Consider the following 17264-nt stretch of genomic DNA (forward strand, 5'->3'; position numbering starts at 1 on the left):
CCCACCTGTACATCCTACAAAAAGGGTCAATATTAAGTATTTGATAACATAAAATCCAAAACATCTTGAATTAAAAATATACCTTATATAAAACGAATAATAAAACCTGTGTATAACACCGAAGACCTCATCCGCAAACCATAGGCTGAGGGCATCTGACACTTTTTTTACTTGCTTATATATTATTTTTAAATTATTTTATTTACTACTATTATTATTATTTTTTTTTTGCAACACTGGTTGTGAAATTATAGGCTCAAATTAAATACAAATAAAAAATTGATTCTCTGAAACCAAGAACATGCGCAAATCCACGCAAAAAGTGATTCTAGTAATTCAATGGAATTCATTGGTTTTACATGTACGAACATGGTTCTATATTATTCCTTTCAGCATGTTACATACAAATGCAAAAAGTCTAACAACATGATGTAGGGTGTAAAGAAGAAATTCTGCAACAATATCAAATATAAACACACACACACACATACATGAGCTTACAACGCATTTGTATTGCGAATTCCTTATAACAACATCAACAATTATGTCTATAAAAAGCCACAGTAATAAGAAATTCGGCATCAGTCTCGTGAAAATATTACAACAATGAACATCTTTGCTATATTTTTAATCGCTATTGCCGTCTTGGTGCATTCTTCGTTTGCCCTTAAAAATGGTAATAATATTTAAAAAAAAAAATCTGGAGGAAATTAAAATATATTTTTTCTTTTTTAGAGAGATGCGGTCAAGAGCATTCCAAGACCACAGATGAACATGGCATATCATGCGGGGCCTCATTCCGAAGATGGACCTACAATGCCGATACAAAGGAATGCATCGAGTTCATCTATGGCGGTTGTAATGGAAATGAAAATAATTTCATTACTAAAGAGGAATGTGAATCAAATTGTCTAGAATGAACATCGATTTAATTATACAAATACAATTTTTTTGTGAAAATACAAATTTTCCTTTGAATATGAATTTTTTTTGTTTTGGAAAATTATAATTTTTTATTGAAAATCAGGCATAACATAACTTTGGTTGGAAAGGGGACCTCCCTCATTCTCGATTTTAATTTTTCAAGATTTTCATTGGGCTGGTAAATAATAGAAAAATCCAACAATTCATTAGATAAAATAATTGTTATTGGACCTACATGCAAATGCTTTTATTCTGTGTATAATATACTGTACATCGATCTTATGTATGCTAAAAACAAAGAAAAAAATTGTGCAACTGAACGCTAAGTGAATTGAAGGAAGCGATGATAAAACACATACATTCACAGTATGAACGCATTTGTATTGTGGAATCCTATTAGCAGCAAGTTGTCTATAAAAAGCCTTAGCAATAAGAAATCCGCATCAGTTGCGTTCTGAACACTCTCGTGAAAATATTACAACAATGAAAATCTTTGCTATTTTCTTGATCGCCATTGCCGTCTTGGTGCATTCTTCGGTTGCCCTTAAAAATGGTAATATTATTTTTGTTTATTTATTTTTTTATGGAAAATTAAAAAAAAAAAATATATATATATATATATATATATTTGTAATATTTTAGAAAGATGCGGTCAAGAACATTCTAAGACCACTGATGAGGAAGGTCGGTCATGTTTGGCTGCATTCCCAAGGTGGACCTACAATGCCGAAACACAGGAATGCATTGAATTCATCTATGGCGGTTGTTACGGCAATGAAAATAATTTCGATTCTAAAGAGCAATGTGAAACTATTTGTGTAGATTGAACATCAATTTAATTCTACAAACACTTTTTCGAAAATAAAGATGTTTTCTTAAACATGGGACATTAGAAAATTTAACAAATGATTGTTTTATTCGGAAAATGTAGAATTTTTATTTAAAGTATTAAAAATTGGCACATATCCACCTAGTCTTAAAATAAAGTTTGTTTGGGTAGGGAAGATGGGTCGCCTTTGAAAACTTTTTCCTTTCAAGCCTCATAACATTTTTTATTTTATAATTTTTGGTTTTTTTATAAATTTTAACTAATAGGTACAATGACATACTGTTTTATTATTGTTTTACCAGACCAAGTCATTATGTTAATATATTTTTTTTTTGGAAAAAAAATTCCTATTAATTTTAATAAAATATTTATTATCAAAAATCTCATGGGAAAAAACGTTAGCATATAAACTATAAGGCTGAATATCACACGATTTATTCTAGCACCTCCCCAATTATAATATCCGGCGTACGGATTATCTGTTTTTGTCCAAAATTTAAATTAAACTAATATTTTGACAAGTTTCCGCTTTCTTACAAACTCTACACATCATAATACCTTCGATAAAACTTTAATGAATCCATCAATGAGAAAATGTAATGTAAATGATAAATATATCCTTTGGTCAGATAATCGTGCCCTCACACAATTGGATAATAAAAGCAACCTGATTTTTGTCAACAAAAATACAAACGACGAGCTAACGGGGAAGGACAAACGTAAATAAACTAAAAACGTGTTTCTACGATTATCAACAAAAGTGACTATAGGTTTAGGTCTCGTTAACTACTGTATATGTTAAAAACAATAAAAATAGAATTGGTTCGAATAAACACACAGCAAGAACTGATCTGACTATTATACATACATGAGCCTACTTATCCTAAATAGCCTAAACACATTGGTATTGATGTTTTTATACTCAAACAATTTGCTATTTTGTGTATAAAAAGCCACAGTAATATGAAATCCGCATCAGTTACAAGCGGAACCCTCACGTGGACATACTCGTATTACAACAATGAAAATCTTTGCTATATTCTTAATAGCCATTGCTGTCTTGGTGCAATCATCGATTGCCGATAAGGCTGGTAAAATATGTTCATATTATTTTAAGAACGGACATTTAAATGTTTTATACCCTTATTTTAATATTTTTTAGAACGTTGCAGCCAAGTAAATTCCAAGGTAGGAGTTTGTTTTGGTTCATTCCCCAAGTGGACCTACATTAGCGAATCGAACGAATGCATTGAGTTCATATATGGTGGTTGTGATGGAAATGAGAATAATTTCGATTCTAAAGGTGAATGTGAAAAGGCCTGTGTATTTGTTCCTGTAAAGGCTTGAAAATATTGAAATTAACACCAATAACACTTATTTGGATAATAAAGATTTTGAAATAAAAAAATATTTTAAAATTTTCATAAGGTTCAAGGTATCATTCTGTGGCTAAGTATTAATAGAATGTTCGTATGAATGTTTCAAATTAATTGGAAGAGTGGTCGTGAATGTCCTTTGTAGAAAAAAAGATCGAAAAAATGTGACATTAAAAGGAACTTTAAGAGCGTTTTTCAATGTTAATCTTTTCGATTCTAAAGAGGAATGTGAAAAAGCCAGTGTACTTTTAAACGGTATGTCAATATATAAAAAATACTTTTGCATTTTGAGCCAAAATGGGATTTAGCCCTGCAAAAGGTTCTTATTTATCTGACGTTTGATTTCGTCCCATTGTATTTGATCAGTGGTTTCCTTTGGTACAATTAAAACCAGTTTTTTTCTTGACTTTACGAACGAAGAAGAGTTGTTTGACAGGAGGTTTCATATGATGGTCAATGAAAGCAGAAAGCTATTTGACATCCCTTGGGCCTTGCGCATTCAGAGCCAGTTATAAAAAATAAAACTTTGTAGTAAACAAATGTAATTTTTATACCCTACACAACTATGTTGTCAGGGTATTATAGCTTTGTGCAACCCCAAAAGTTTGTAACGCCGCGAAATATTGGTCCTAGACCCACCTTTAAGTATACCGATCGTCATATCTCGACTAGCTGAGTCGATCTAGACATGTGTGTCCGTCCGTCTGTCCATTATAATTTGTAAACACGATACAGACCACAGTTATGGACCAATCTTCACGAAATTTTGCATTTAGGATGGGTTCTGGCCAATGAAGACCCCTATTGTTTTTGTGAAAGATCGGTTAATATTTAGGGGATGAAATGGACCAAATACTAAATTTTTGTCCGTTTTTCTGGTCGCTCCAGAGGCCGCAATAATGGCCTGAACATCGTGAAATTTTCCATGGAGAAGGGGACCAGGCCAAAGAATAAGCATGCCTGTTTTCATAATGATCGGTCAATATTTAGCGGGCCAAATGGACCCTGACTTTTGTGTGAAAAATGACAAAATTTATCACTCTACAGAGCGGAACTATAGCGTTGATCGCTTTGAAATTTTCCATGAGGTTCCAGTTATGGTCAAGGACAACGCCTATAATTTTCGGTGATGACCAGATCATAATTTTGGAATGAAGTGGACCGAAAACTTAACTTTTTGTGTTATTTTTGAGTCGATCTATAGACCACAAATGAAAGCCGAACATCACAACACAACCCACGGTGAAGGAAATTTGGATGATAGCTGTACTGAATCTGGACAATAGCTGTACTGAATCTGGACAATAGCTGTACTGAATACTCGTAATATTCGGAAAATATGTCAGTGTAAGGAAGATGTGCTGTTTACCTCTAATCGGGTAAGAGGGTGCAAATATCACGAAATATTGCCCAGGCTCGGAATATACATCCGCAGAAAATTTGAGTTCCGTGGTAGTTGTGTAGGGTATCGTATGGTCGGCCCCGTCAGACTATACTGCTCCGCTCACTGGGTATTACTAGATTTACGAATGTTGATTCAATATCTGTTATTACTAAGGGTATGTCAATTTGGTCTACACCAGAAAATTATTTTATTTTATTTTTTTGTGAGAAACCGTCAGCATATATAGGGGAGACTGGGGCACCTTCGGCACTTTTTTTTAGAGCTCTATATCTCAGTACTTACTCAACATATATAACAACTTTATGGCTGATTATTTTCCTCAAACACTTAATTATAAAAAATAGTACCAAAAAAATATAAAAACATAGTGTTAGTAAAAAAATTTTACAGTTTTGTAAAAAAGTCAAATTCGCCGAATGTGCCCCAACCCGGGGTAGCTTCGGCATTCGATGGGGCACATTCGGCACCATAGCCATAGCCGGGTAATCGTCATCGCTATCAGTATGGTTGAAATTCTGATCGTCTAAAGACTCTATTTGGTTTTAATACGCCACACAATGTTTGAATTATAGGGCTTTATTTTCTAGCGGCGGACGTTTACATCTCAAGGTCGCACACACCATCAGAAATAAGGGTTTTCTATCGCATTTTCGTCAATACAAGCACGTTTGATCCTATATATGCAATTTCGAACCATATTAAAGGATTAGTTTTAAAGACAAACTCAAAAACATTTTAATGAAATAATATTGCACAATCTGTATATGGCCGAATGTGCCCCACTTTAAAATGCCGAATGTACCCCGAATGTACCCCGAATGTACTTTTTATAGTTTTTTCATTTTTTTTTTCGATCAGTTTTGTAAAAACATTATATTTTTAAATATTTTTATAATAATGCTCATCGTAGTTAACCACTTTCTAATATTATTGTCTTAAAAATTTAAAAAGTTTTATACACGAAATACTTACGAAATGTAATTGAATATTACAGAAACATCTATAAAAATACAAAAACCCATGTATCTAAATAAGCTTATTAGCTAGAAATTTCAAACTTTGTGTCAGTTATTTATTTCGATATTCGATACCTATGTATCGAAACTAGTGATGTACGGTGAGAGCTTCATATCGAAAACGCGATTGGCGAAGGTGCCCCGATGCCGAAGGTGCCCCAGTCTCCCCTACTATCAGACCACTTATTCTTGTACCGCCCCAATTATAATATCCTGCGTACGGATTATCCGTTTCTGTCCAAACTTTAAATAAAACTAATATTTTAACAAAACTATTTCATATTCGAAGGTGTCATTTTATTCGTCCGCCTGTATGTTTACACATAAGGGTAAATTTTAGAATATCTTATTATGTTGACGCACTATTCGATTTGTTCCAAACTCTACACAGCATTTTTTTTTTATAAACCTTCCTTTAATCCTAAATTGAGATTTATCGGTCCACTCTTTTTGGTATATCCCATATAAAGGGTAAACATTTTCGAAGTTTTATAAATCTCATACGAAACTAAGCAATTATACGATTTAACTAAATCTAGATCATATCCGAAGATGCAAATAGGACTGGTATGTGATTAACTTTTACCTATTTATGGAGTTTCTCATAATCAGAATATGTTATATTAATCCGCGTAATAAAATAATAAAACATTCGTTTTATACACGCTTTTGCGACCTTTGATACATATGGAAGCTTTCGTGTCTACGTTTGTATTGACTATATCCTTTGGCCAAACAAACGAGCCTTAACAAACCTCAACACAATCGGAAAATAAAAAAGACCTGTTTTTTGTTTACAAAAATATAAACGAAAGGGGGAGGATAAACGTCAATTCACACAAAAAGTTGTTCTATTAATTAATACCATCATAAGTAACTGCAGGTATATCTTGTTTACTACTTACTGTATGTTACAGACAATGCACCCTGCAGCATGGTGTAAGGTATAAAAATAGAATTAGTTCAACTAAACGCACAGCAAACGCACATACTTATCGCAGATATCCTAAACGCATTTGTATGCGTATGCGTATAAACAAAAAAATTGCTATTTTGTGTATAAAAAGCCACAGTAATATAAAATCCGCATCAGTTGCAAGCGGAACTCCCACGTGAACATACTCAAATTACAACAATGAAAATCTTTGCTATATTCTTAATCGCCATTGCGGTCTTGGTGCAAACATCGATTGCCGATAAAGCTGGTAAAATATTTGAATATTGTTTTAAGGACGGTTACTAAAGTGTTTTATACGCATTTTTATTTTAATATTTTAGAACGTTGCAGCCAAGAAAATTCCAAGGTCGGAGTGTGTGAAGCTTTAATACCAAGGTATACCTACATTGCCGATAAGAACGAATGCATTGAGTTCATCTATGGTGGTTGTGGTGGAAATGATAATAATTTCAATACTAAAGAGGAATGTGAAAAAGCCTGTGTGCTTATTCCTTTAAGATCTGTAGAATATTGAAACTAACATGACGAATATTTTTCAAATAATAAAGATTTTGAATAAAAAAAATAATAGTTTACTAATTTCAAGAGTTCAATGTATCAGTAACTGTGCCTAAGTTTTAAAAGAAATGTTCATTATGAGAGTGTGGTCGGCAATGTCCTTTGTAAGAGAAAGAGATCGAACATATTTAGCATAAGAAGGAACTTTAAGAGCTTTTTTTTAAACAATGGGTTTACAATTGTCGCATGAGGTTGCTAAAAAGAATAACAATCCAATTAAAAATAAATAAACTAATTTTTTTAAATATTTTTCTAATTGATTTGCGACAAAAAATCGATTTAAAAAATAAAGGAAAATCAAAGGTACAGTCTATAATTTTATTTGTCAGAGACCATAACGAAGTGTCATCAAATTTGATTCACATATACCTATACAATTCTCATACTCTTGTTTTTGTGCCAAAATTGGATTTAGCTCTGCAAAAAGTTCTAATCGACAAGATATTATCTAGGTATCACATCACTCGTCCTATAATAATTGCTTACAGATTTCCTTTGGTAAATTTAAAACCAGTTTTTTCTTGACATAACGAATGAAGAAGAGTTGCTTGACAGGAGATTTTATATGGTGGTCAATGAATTCCATTCCTTGTACTTTGAGCATTCAGAACCAGATTTATGGATGCTTATTCAAAACATATTATTACCGAGTGTAGGGGAGACTGGGGCACCTTCGGCACTTTTTTTTAGAGCTCTATATCTCAGTACTTATTCAACATATATAACAACTTTATGGCTGATTATTGCCCTCTGACTCTTAATTATAAAAAATAGTACCAAAAAGATATAAAAAAATAGTATTAGTTTGATGGGGCACATTCGGCACCATAGTCATAGCCGGGTAATTGTCATCGCTATCAGTCTGGTTGAAATTCTGATCCTCTAAAGGCTCTATTTGGTTTTAATACGCCACACAATGTTTGAATTTTAGGGCTTTATTTTCTAGCGGCGGACGTTTACATCTCAAGGTCGCACTCACCATCAGAAATAGAGGTTTTCTATCGCATTTTCGTCAATACAAGCACGTTTGATCTTATATATGCAATTTCGAGCCATATTAAAGGATTAATCTTAAAGACAAACTCAAAAACATTTTAAAGAAATATTATTGCACAATCGGTATATGGCCGAATGTGCCCCACTTTAAAATGCCGAATGTACCCCGAATGTACTTTTTATAGTTTTTTTCATTTTTTTCGATCAGATTTGTAAAAACATTATATTTTTAAAAATTTTTATAATAATACACATCGTAGTTAACCACTTTTTAACAATATTTTTTTAACAATTTTAAAAGGTTTATACACGAAATACTTACGAAATGAAATTGAAATATTACAGAAACACCTATAAAAATACAAAAACCCATGTATCTAAATAAGCTTATTAGCTAGAAATTTCAAACTTTGTGTCAGTTATTAATTTCGATATTCGATACCTATGTATCGAAACTAGTGATGTACGGTGAGAGCTTCATATCGAAAACGCGATTGCCGAAGGTGCCCCGATAATACGGAGGGTATATTAGTTTTGTTTTTCCGTTTGTAACCGACCCTATAAAGTATATATATTCTTGATCAGCGTAAAATTCTATGACGATATATTAAGCATGTCCGTCTGTCTGTTGTATTCACTCTAGCGTCTAAAGGAATTGAGATAGATCGCAAAAATTTTAACTAAATTCGCTGAAATGTTGTGCATTGGGTTCTTATTGGGTACCAAATTATAAATATAGGTTCACTTATTCCGGTAGTCCCCATATAATGGTACCCTCAAATTTTCGGTATTTTGGGGCTTCTGTACTTCGAGTTCTTATTGGGTAGCAAATCTCTCTACTAAAAATTATAAATATATGTCAATTTTTTCGGATAGCGCCCAAATAAGAAACCCCCCCTTCAAAAATTAGAACGTGAGGTTCGAAAATGAACTATATAGGTCCGCAGTTAGGTCTAGTCCCCATACAATGATACCTACCGATTTTCGATATTTTTAACTACTCCTAAATTGCAATATTTTGGGGATGTTCGATTCTACCATGTGTCGTCAATATCGGTCCCGTTTTTGGGATTTTTAGGGAAAATATCCATAAAATTTTCTGAAATTTGTATTTTATGTATATCGGCATGCATTTAGGCCTCTCCTTCATATAATGATACCTCCTGTAGCGAATAATTGAGATACATAACTAAAAAAAGGATACGAAATTGACATATATTGGTCATTAATTAGGAATAGCCCTCATACAATGATAACCCCAAATATTCGCTAATTCCTACACTATGTAATCTATATTGGTTACCCTTTAGGCATGGCCTCATATAACTTTTGCTATATTCTTAATCGTCATTGCTCTTGTGGTGCAATCAACAACTGCCCTTAAAAGTGGTAATATATTTGATTACTTTTTTATGGACGAACGTTCAATACGCATCTTTTAATTTTTAGAAAGTTACGATCAAGAACATTCCAAGATCGGACTGTGTCAGTAGAGTAAATGTAAATGTACACAAAAGAAATGTTCATGTTAAGGATTGAAAATATTGAAATAAACACGATTAAAGTTTATAAAAAAAAACAATTTTTTGGAAAATAAAGATTTTGCATATAAAAATATAAAATATTGAAAACACTTACCCAGGTTCAACGTCATTGTATTTGTATAAATTTGTTGTTGGTATGAAGTTTTCATTTGCAAATATGGCTGAAAAACCAGTAGATTGTTTTTGAGAAAATCCTAAAAAGAGAACATAGTTTTTTTAAATGAAATGTATGAATATTTTTTTATAATATTACTAAATTGGGAACTGTTCGAAATCATAATAAAGAACAAATTTACATTGTGTATTGACAAAATTCATAATTAAAGACCCTAACTGAATTTTCCCATCTGAATAGTTAGTAATGTGTTATTTCGATTTATTAGGAAATAAATTAACATGGCCCATAGACCAACTTTGATTGAACGTTATATTTATTTATTCCTTCAATAGTGCCGACAACTTCAAACAGTTTTCAAACTTGTTTTAAATGGTTCACTCAGAAACTGATAATTCAGAATTATTAAGCTGTTAATCTCCCATCATCATTATGAAAATTTGTTTTCAAAAACAATCTCCCATCAAAAGCAATTAAAAAAAGAAATTATGCAATAGAATGCATGGCAAGAATTGATAATCTTAAACGACATACACACAATTAATCGAAGCTCTCTAATCGTATTTCTATTATAGATTCATTCCTATCATCCAAACGTATTTTGTCTATAAAACCCCCCAGCAATAAAAAATCTACATCATTGGCCTTTTGGTGCATTCTTCGATGGCTCTTAAAAATGGTAATATTTGATTGATTTTATTATTAGTTTTACTTCATGGAAAATAAATATTTTTTTGTTATTTTGTTTAGAAATATGTGGCCAAGAACATTCCAAGACCACAGATGCATCGGGCCGTTCCTGTTTAGCACTATTCCGTCCGTGGACCTATAAATCTGACACAAACGAATGCATTCAGTTCATCTATGGCGGCTGTCATGGAAATGATAATCGCTTTGAAACTAAAGAGCAGTGTGTTGATATGTGTGTAGAATGAAAATTATTGCAAATAAAATTTTATTGAAAACAAAATTGTCGTTGTCAATATTTGTGTTTCTTGCAAAGCTAATGTTGAAATTTAAAAAATAACATCCAATCTGTGGTTAGTGATTACGAAAGTCAGAATTTATAGAGTTTTAATAAACCTCTGGGATACAAATATTGTACAGATAAATTTTCAAATTGCCTTTGTTATGAAATGGGTATAAAAATATTCTATTATTTTTATTGGGACCTGGTTTCAGTGTTCAAGAGGGCGGAACACCGCCGAACTGAAAGGTAAGAAATTATGCACGAAGAGGCTGGTTCCCCATCGAGTCTTTAGGACCTTGATATGAAGGCCATACGACCAAGAAATTGTTTCTAAACTCTTGAGAAGTTTTCCTAATTTCCGAAACTTATATTCAATTGCCGAAAACATATAAGCTAAAATGAGACTGAACTTCAAATAATTAAGTTCGCCAAGCCGAAAATTTTATGCGGGACTATATACCAACAATTGCAAGTACATACCTACATATGGATGCTGTAACAAGACGATATTGGTTATTTTTGAAGGAAGATTTGACACGCAATGGGAACCTAGAATAGGAGCTACTATTATATGCAACCTAACCTGAAACTTGGTTCAATTTTGATAATTTATTATTTTCCACTCAATGTGAATGACAAAATCTCACAAAATATACCTATTTGAGTGGTGCCATTATATAGGGCCTACAGTGGACATATAGTGTTGGGAGAACGATTTACTATAAATACCAAATGTAGGCAGGGGGAAGGATTCAAATAAACATCAGTAATTGGAATCCGACTCAGTGGAGAAATATTATGCTCTCGGAAGAATTAAAGTTAATAATAAGGACTCAGACAAGAAAAAATACCATGAGAAAGTCCAAAACTGAAAGGCTTGTGGCACAGTATTGCAAAGGTACTGGGAAGGGCCAATAATGGAATTGGGCTGTTTTTTTTCTTTTTATGGTGTTCGATATATTTACGAGATTTTTGAAGTAATGGATCGGATTGTTTATACAAATGTGTTGGAAAAGGCTATGGTTCCCTTAGCTGAAGAACTTATTCCGCTTGTTTGAGTGTTTCAGCTTGACAATAACCTCCAAAACATGTCAAAGATTGGGTTTTGAGTAAAAAAATCAGGATTTTGTAATGTCCAACACAATCATCAGAACTTTACCGTATAGAAAATATATGGAGTATCGTAGATATCAAAATCAAAAGAGTTTCACAAATAAACAGACATAATCTCTTCCCAAAGGTTCAGGATGCGAGGAATTGTATACCCAAGGTTCAAATTGAGCATTGATTCATGGCCTCGTAGATGTGCTGCCATAATCAAAAATAATGGTTATGCTGCCGATGATAGTAAAATTTGCTTATTTATAAGAAAAAATCAAAAAACTGCATTAGTTTTGACCAATAAAAAATTGGGACAATTTAGATTTCCAGAGAATATTTTTTATTTCAAAATAAATTTTGCGTTAATATTTTTTGTTTCTGTTTTTGTAATGAATAAATTATCTATTTATTTCTGAAAAAAATTCACTATAAAATTATTTTCGAAAAAGTTTCAGGTAATTTATATAGTTGATTTATTTTTGCCACCAGTGGATGTGTATATATGTACTTTATTATTTTTAATTACATGTGAAATATTCAAAATATATATTATTATTTATTTCCGACAAGTTCTTTCACAATCTTCTAAGGTTTCAAAACGATTGGCATTTCCGCCGCATCCTCCATAAATAAATTTCTCACACTCATTCGTATCGGCATTATAAGACCAGGATGGGAAATGAGCAAAACAAGCTGTGCCATTATAACCATCTACGGAATGTTCCAATTGGCAGACATCTGTGGTAAAATATTTACAAAAAACTAAATGTCATTTCTCTCATAGACAAATTATAGACCTTACCAACATTAGCAGCCAAGGAAATATACATCAGGCCAAGCATTGTCAAAAATAAAATGGCTGGGATTTTCATTTTTTTTTAGATATTTTTTGATATTATTCGAGTGACTTACGACCAAACTCCTTGGTTTTGAAAAATATGTCATTTATTTTTGTTTTTCAGAAAACCTTTATAAACATAAATTAAGTCACTCGAATTCGCTCGTTTGGAATTTTACAAAAACAGGCTGTTATTCTTGAAATACTTTCTTTAACTAATTGGTTGTTCGATGTACACTGGGACTTTTTATACAAAATTTACTTCGGTAGGCCGACTTTTCACAGAATTAAAATAACAAACGTAATTACACCTAAAACAATTTATATATATCATATATTTACAAAATCTTTGTAAATAATCGTAAATGGTTTATATGATAGGCTCTCAGATTTCGTTGCGATTTCTTATCTGTCACTGAATTCATTTTGTTGGGGTTCTGATATCGTAGACGTATAAGCTAACACAGATTTTTATCTCAAACGATTATTATGACTACGATATTTAAAGAAATATGTTATTTGCCTCTAAGAAAGAAAATTAGTCATAAATAGGGAATCCCTGGGAAAATATGTTCCAGGGACCAAAATTATTGATATATATATTAATATATTCTCTTCAGAAATTATTCCATAATTACAGGTTTGAACCTTGTAACATAAAGAGAAATATAAATAATGAATAAATACTACTTAGGAAAATGAGACTGAGGATCAAAAATCATCGACAAAAAACACCACATCTTCCTCAAAAATAATTCGAGAATTATAAATTCGAAGTGTACTACTCAAGGAGAAAGTCTCCTTAAAAAATATTGATTTGTTGGAAGCATCACCTCAGCTTCTGCAGTTTTGTTACGATGAGATCACTTCACAAAACGGCAAATTTGCTTTTCTTCAGAAAAAATATGTTCTTGATCAACATTCAACATAAATTCAAATCCAAAGTCTTTCATTTTTTTAAATAAGTTTTATTATTTTCCATTATTCTTTACATTCCCTTTCACACTCCTCTTGAGATTCAAAACGATTTGCATTGCCGCCACAACCACCGTAAACAAAATAGATGCATTCATTGGTATCGGCCTTATAGGTCCACGATGGAAAATATGTTTCACACATTATACCGTTGTCACCATTTTTCGAATGCAACAAGCCACAGCGATCTACAACAAAAGATTACATTCATAGGAATTATTGACTCAATTCTATATTTATTAGAACTCACCTTGTTTAAGGGCTTTTGAAGAGGAAATAATTCCGACTACAATCAATAAAAGCAGAGCAAATAATTTCATTTTTAATGTGTTGCGTTGTGAGAACTAAAATTCAACTGAAACTGTGTTAACACAAATTTCGCATTTTCTACTTAAAATCTAATTTGTATTAATATTGTTTAAGATCCGCCAAGCGATAGCAATGCTGGACTAGCACATCTGGCCCATTGTGTCAGCGATGATGCACTCATTTGTATTTTGTCAAGATATAGTATCAAATGTTGTGCATGCCATGCATATGCGGGAAAAATTTACTTTTTCTGAAATATCGGGAAATCCGTTTTGCTATTTCTGTTTGGGGAAATTTTTATATTGTAAATGTTTAATGGTTGTTCGGAAAGTGGGATAATTTTGAATATTTTACAATAATTTGCAATACCATTTACAATAAATTAAAACAAAAATAAAAAATACAGGATTTACAATAAACGTTTCTAGTATTCTTAAATGAGACCACACAGAAAAAAATAATTCGTATATTACATGAATAGTGTTCAGAAAGTGTTGTCAATATCTGAATTTCTGGCTTCTTGTAAGAGAGAGAGAGAGTGAAAAAACAACTTTGGAGGGTGTTTGGTGGCCGGTTTTCTATGGCACAGAAACTCGTTGTCTTTTTAGTTTTTATTTTTTGGTTTCTTCTCGTCTCGTTTCTTTTTATTTACCTTACATGTACTTCTCTTGTATAATTGCGCGATCAAATAAAATGTTAAACATTTGGTTGCGCTTGTTGCTCGTATCAACACTGGTTTCATATATTGTATTTGGTATTGATATCAAAATAAGTTGGAAAATACATATGCGAATTTTAAAACACAATACAGAGGTCGGTTATAGTGTCTAAAATAAAGAAACAATGTAAATCAAAACTAACATCAATCGAGTGAATGAAGATACGGCAGTTGTTAGCAAAAGAAACGTTGATAAATGGTTGCAAAAGTAGTAACCAGCACAAGAGGGGAGGTGTTTTTTTTTCTTGGGGTGAACACATTTGTTTTTTGTCAAGAAGAGAGATAGAGAGAGAGATACAAATATTAGCGTAAATAGTGATAATAAAATAGATTATTAATGAACAGTTTACATTTTTGGAAAAAATAGGGGCTTTCTCAGGATTCATTAACATTTTTTTCTGTAAACGGGACCTAAACCAAGTAAAAAAATGTCAGTCGGTGTTGCCGTATGTTTCGGATTTTATGTTGATCAAATATGTAATATTAGCCCTTTTTGTAGGATGTACCAGAGGAGAGGGCAGACGGGTCCCACCTTCTGACTTGATCTAGGGATAATAGGTTGTACAAAATTTGGTTCAAATCAGACATTCCATTCGCCTGATATTGGATTTATAAATATTGAAATTTTTGAGCCTCTGTGGGAGAGGTACCAGAAGGAGTGAACCAATGGGTCTTATCTTCAAACTTCATTTATTCTTGCTTATGATAATATGTTGTGCAAAGTTTGGTTCAAATCGGACATTTCATTCGCCTAATATTGAATTCATAAGTATTAAAATTTTTAAATAAGTAGATTATTTTTGTTTTTTACCTTAAGGATACAGAAACTAGGTATCCCCTTTTTAAAAATTGTCCTCTGTTTTAAGTACTTTTAAAGTTTTTCCAAGGGATCCATCATTTATATATAGTATTAATACTTTTTAAATTCGTATTTCAATCAATAATTTTTTAAAGAGTAAAATGCAATATTTTTATTTGTTATTTATAACATAATTTTGTATTTAGTGATAATTTACATTCATTGTCCCGTCTCCTGAATCCACCAAAAATTATATAAAACTTCAATTTTATTCTTTACATTTATTTTCACAATCGGCCAAGGACTCAAAACGATTGCCATTACCAAAACAGCCGCCATAAACGAAATTAACACATTCATTGGATTCCTTTACATATGACCATGAGAGGAAGTAACCCATGCATGTTCTGAAACCATCACTGTTTTTGAAAGGTTTCTGGCCGCACAATTCTGGAAATAAGGACTAATTAATACTATTTTATTTGAAGCTTTTATCCTTTAAACTCACTATTCTTAAGGGCCGATGTTGTAGCAATGCAGGCAGCAATGGCCAATAACAAGACAGCGAAATATTTCATTTTTTGTTTTTTTCTTTTCTTTCTTTTAAGAATACAATATCAAAGTTGTATAGTCAAAATGTATTTATACTCTGTATGCATTTACAAATAATGTTACAATATATATTAACAATATTGCAGTTCATGCCAAACATGTCGTGACTTTTCAATTTAAAATTGAATTGTGAAAATATTAGGTTGGGGAAAAAGAAATCCATTTTTTCCGGTAGATGGTTATACTAATAGATTTCTCGTAAAATATTGATCAAGCCATTTCAGATTTATGCTCGTTGGAAGGGTGACATTTCGCAGTAAAACAAATTATTTTGCTGTTTTTTGTTAGGTGCATTCAGTTGTGAGTTTCAGGGTTTTAAAAATGGAAGTGAACAAAGAGAAAATTGGGAAAATATAGTACCTGAATTTAGTATCCATAAATATGAATTTCCAAAACTACATTCATACTCAAGTAACCTTATTTCCAAATTTCACTGTTCCAGTTCTATCGGTTTACCTAAATACACATTTGGTACCATTTTGTACACATTAGTACAAATTTCCAAAACTTTCCTAATATCCCAATCCTACACACAAATAGTGACCCAAACTCCAAATTTCTGGATCCCAGCTCTATAATTTTTTTTCTAAAATTCAATTTGTACCCATATGTTATTTTACCCACAATTTAAAGTTTACCAAATTTAGTTCACATTTGTGGGAATTTCCAAAACTTAATAAATAACTCAATTCAACCCCCCAACAATGAACCTTATTTCCAAATGTCTGTGTTACCGGTTCAGCTAAATATCAAAAAACTCGTAAAACGCGAATAATTTCCGAAAAGGTCATATACTATTAACGCGCATCCGATTTCGATGGGCAACCTAAAAAAATCCATCGATCTATACACATATTTCAATGCGGTCCATTAAGAACCGTGGATGACGTAGGTTACACTATTTTTAAGATAAACTGGGTACATGTCTATTTCGGCTGAAAATTTGAAGTTTTCCTTTCGAAAAAGTTCAAAATCCATATGAAGTCATTTATTTAAACGGATATGATCCACAGAAAATGCAACTAAATCCGCTATATTTTTAAAAAATTATTTTTTTGCAAAATTTCATGTTTTTGGCAGGCCCTGCCATTTTAGTAGATGGATTTTCACGAAGAAGATTTTCCGAAAGGAAGAAATGCGGGTACCCCAATGACAGATTTTAAGGTGGATGCAGATACATTTTCGAATGGGACTCATTGTATAGGCTTTTACTTTTACGGA

General features: G+C 32.1%; 1 protein-coding gene across 1 annotated transcript; it reads right to left on the reverse strand.

The window, feature by feature from the left end:
• Nucleotides 1-12348: 12348 nt before the first annotated feature.
• On the reverse strand, nucleotides 12349-16009 carry LOC133333913 (actinia tenebrosa protease inhibitors-like). The gene is made up of 5 exons (XM_061542226.1): nucleotides 15940-16009; nucleotides 15711-15881; nucleotides 13856-13891; nucleotides 13623-13793; nucleotides 12349-12530 (listed from the first exon to the last, which is right to left on the reverse strand). The coding sequence occupies exons 1-5, from the start codon at nucleotides 16007-16009 to the stop codon at nucleotides 12349-12351; spliced, it is 630 nt and encodes a 209-aa protein (XP_061398210.1).
• Nucleotides 16010-17264: the final 1255 nt, after the last annotated feature.

The sequence above is a fragment of the Musca vetustissima genome, unplaced genomic scaffold, assembly GCF_032173495.1.
Source record: "Musca vetustissima isolate MV318-11 ecotype Yass unplaced genomic scaffold, APGP_CSIRO_Mvet_v1 utg1463, whole genome shotgun sequence".
Lineage (NCBI taxonomy): Eukaryota > Metazoa > Arthropoda > Insecta > Diptera > Muscidae > Musca > Musca vetustissima.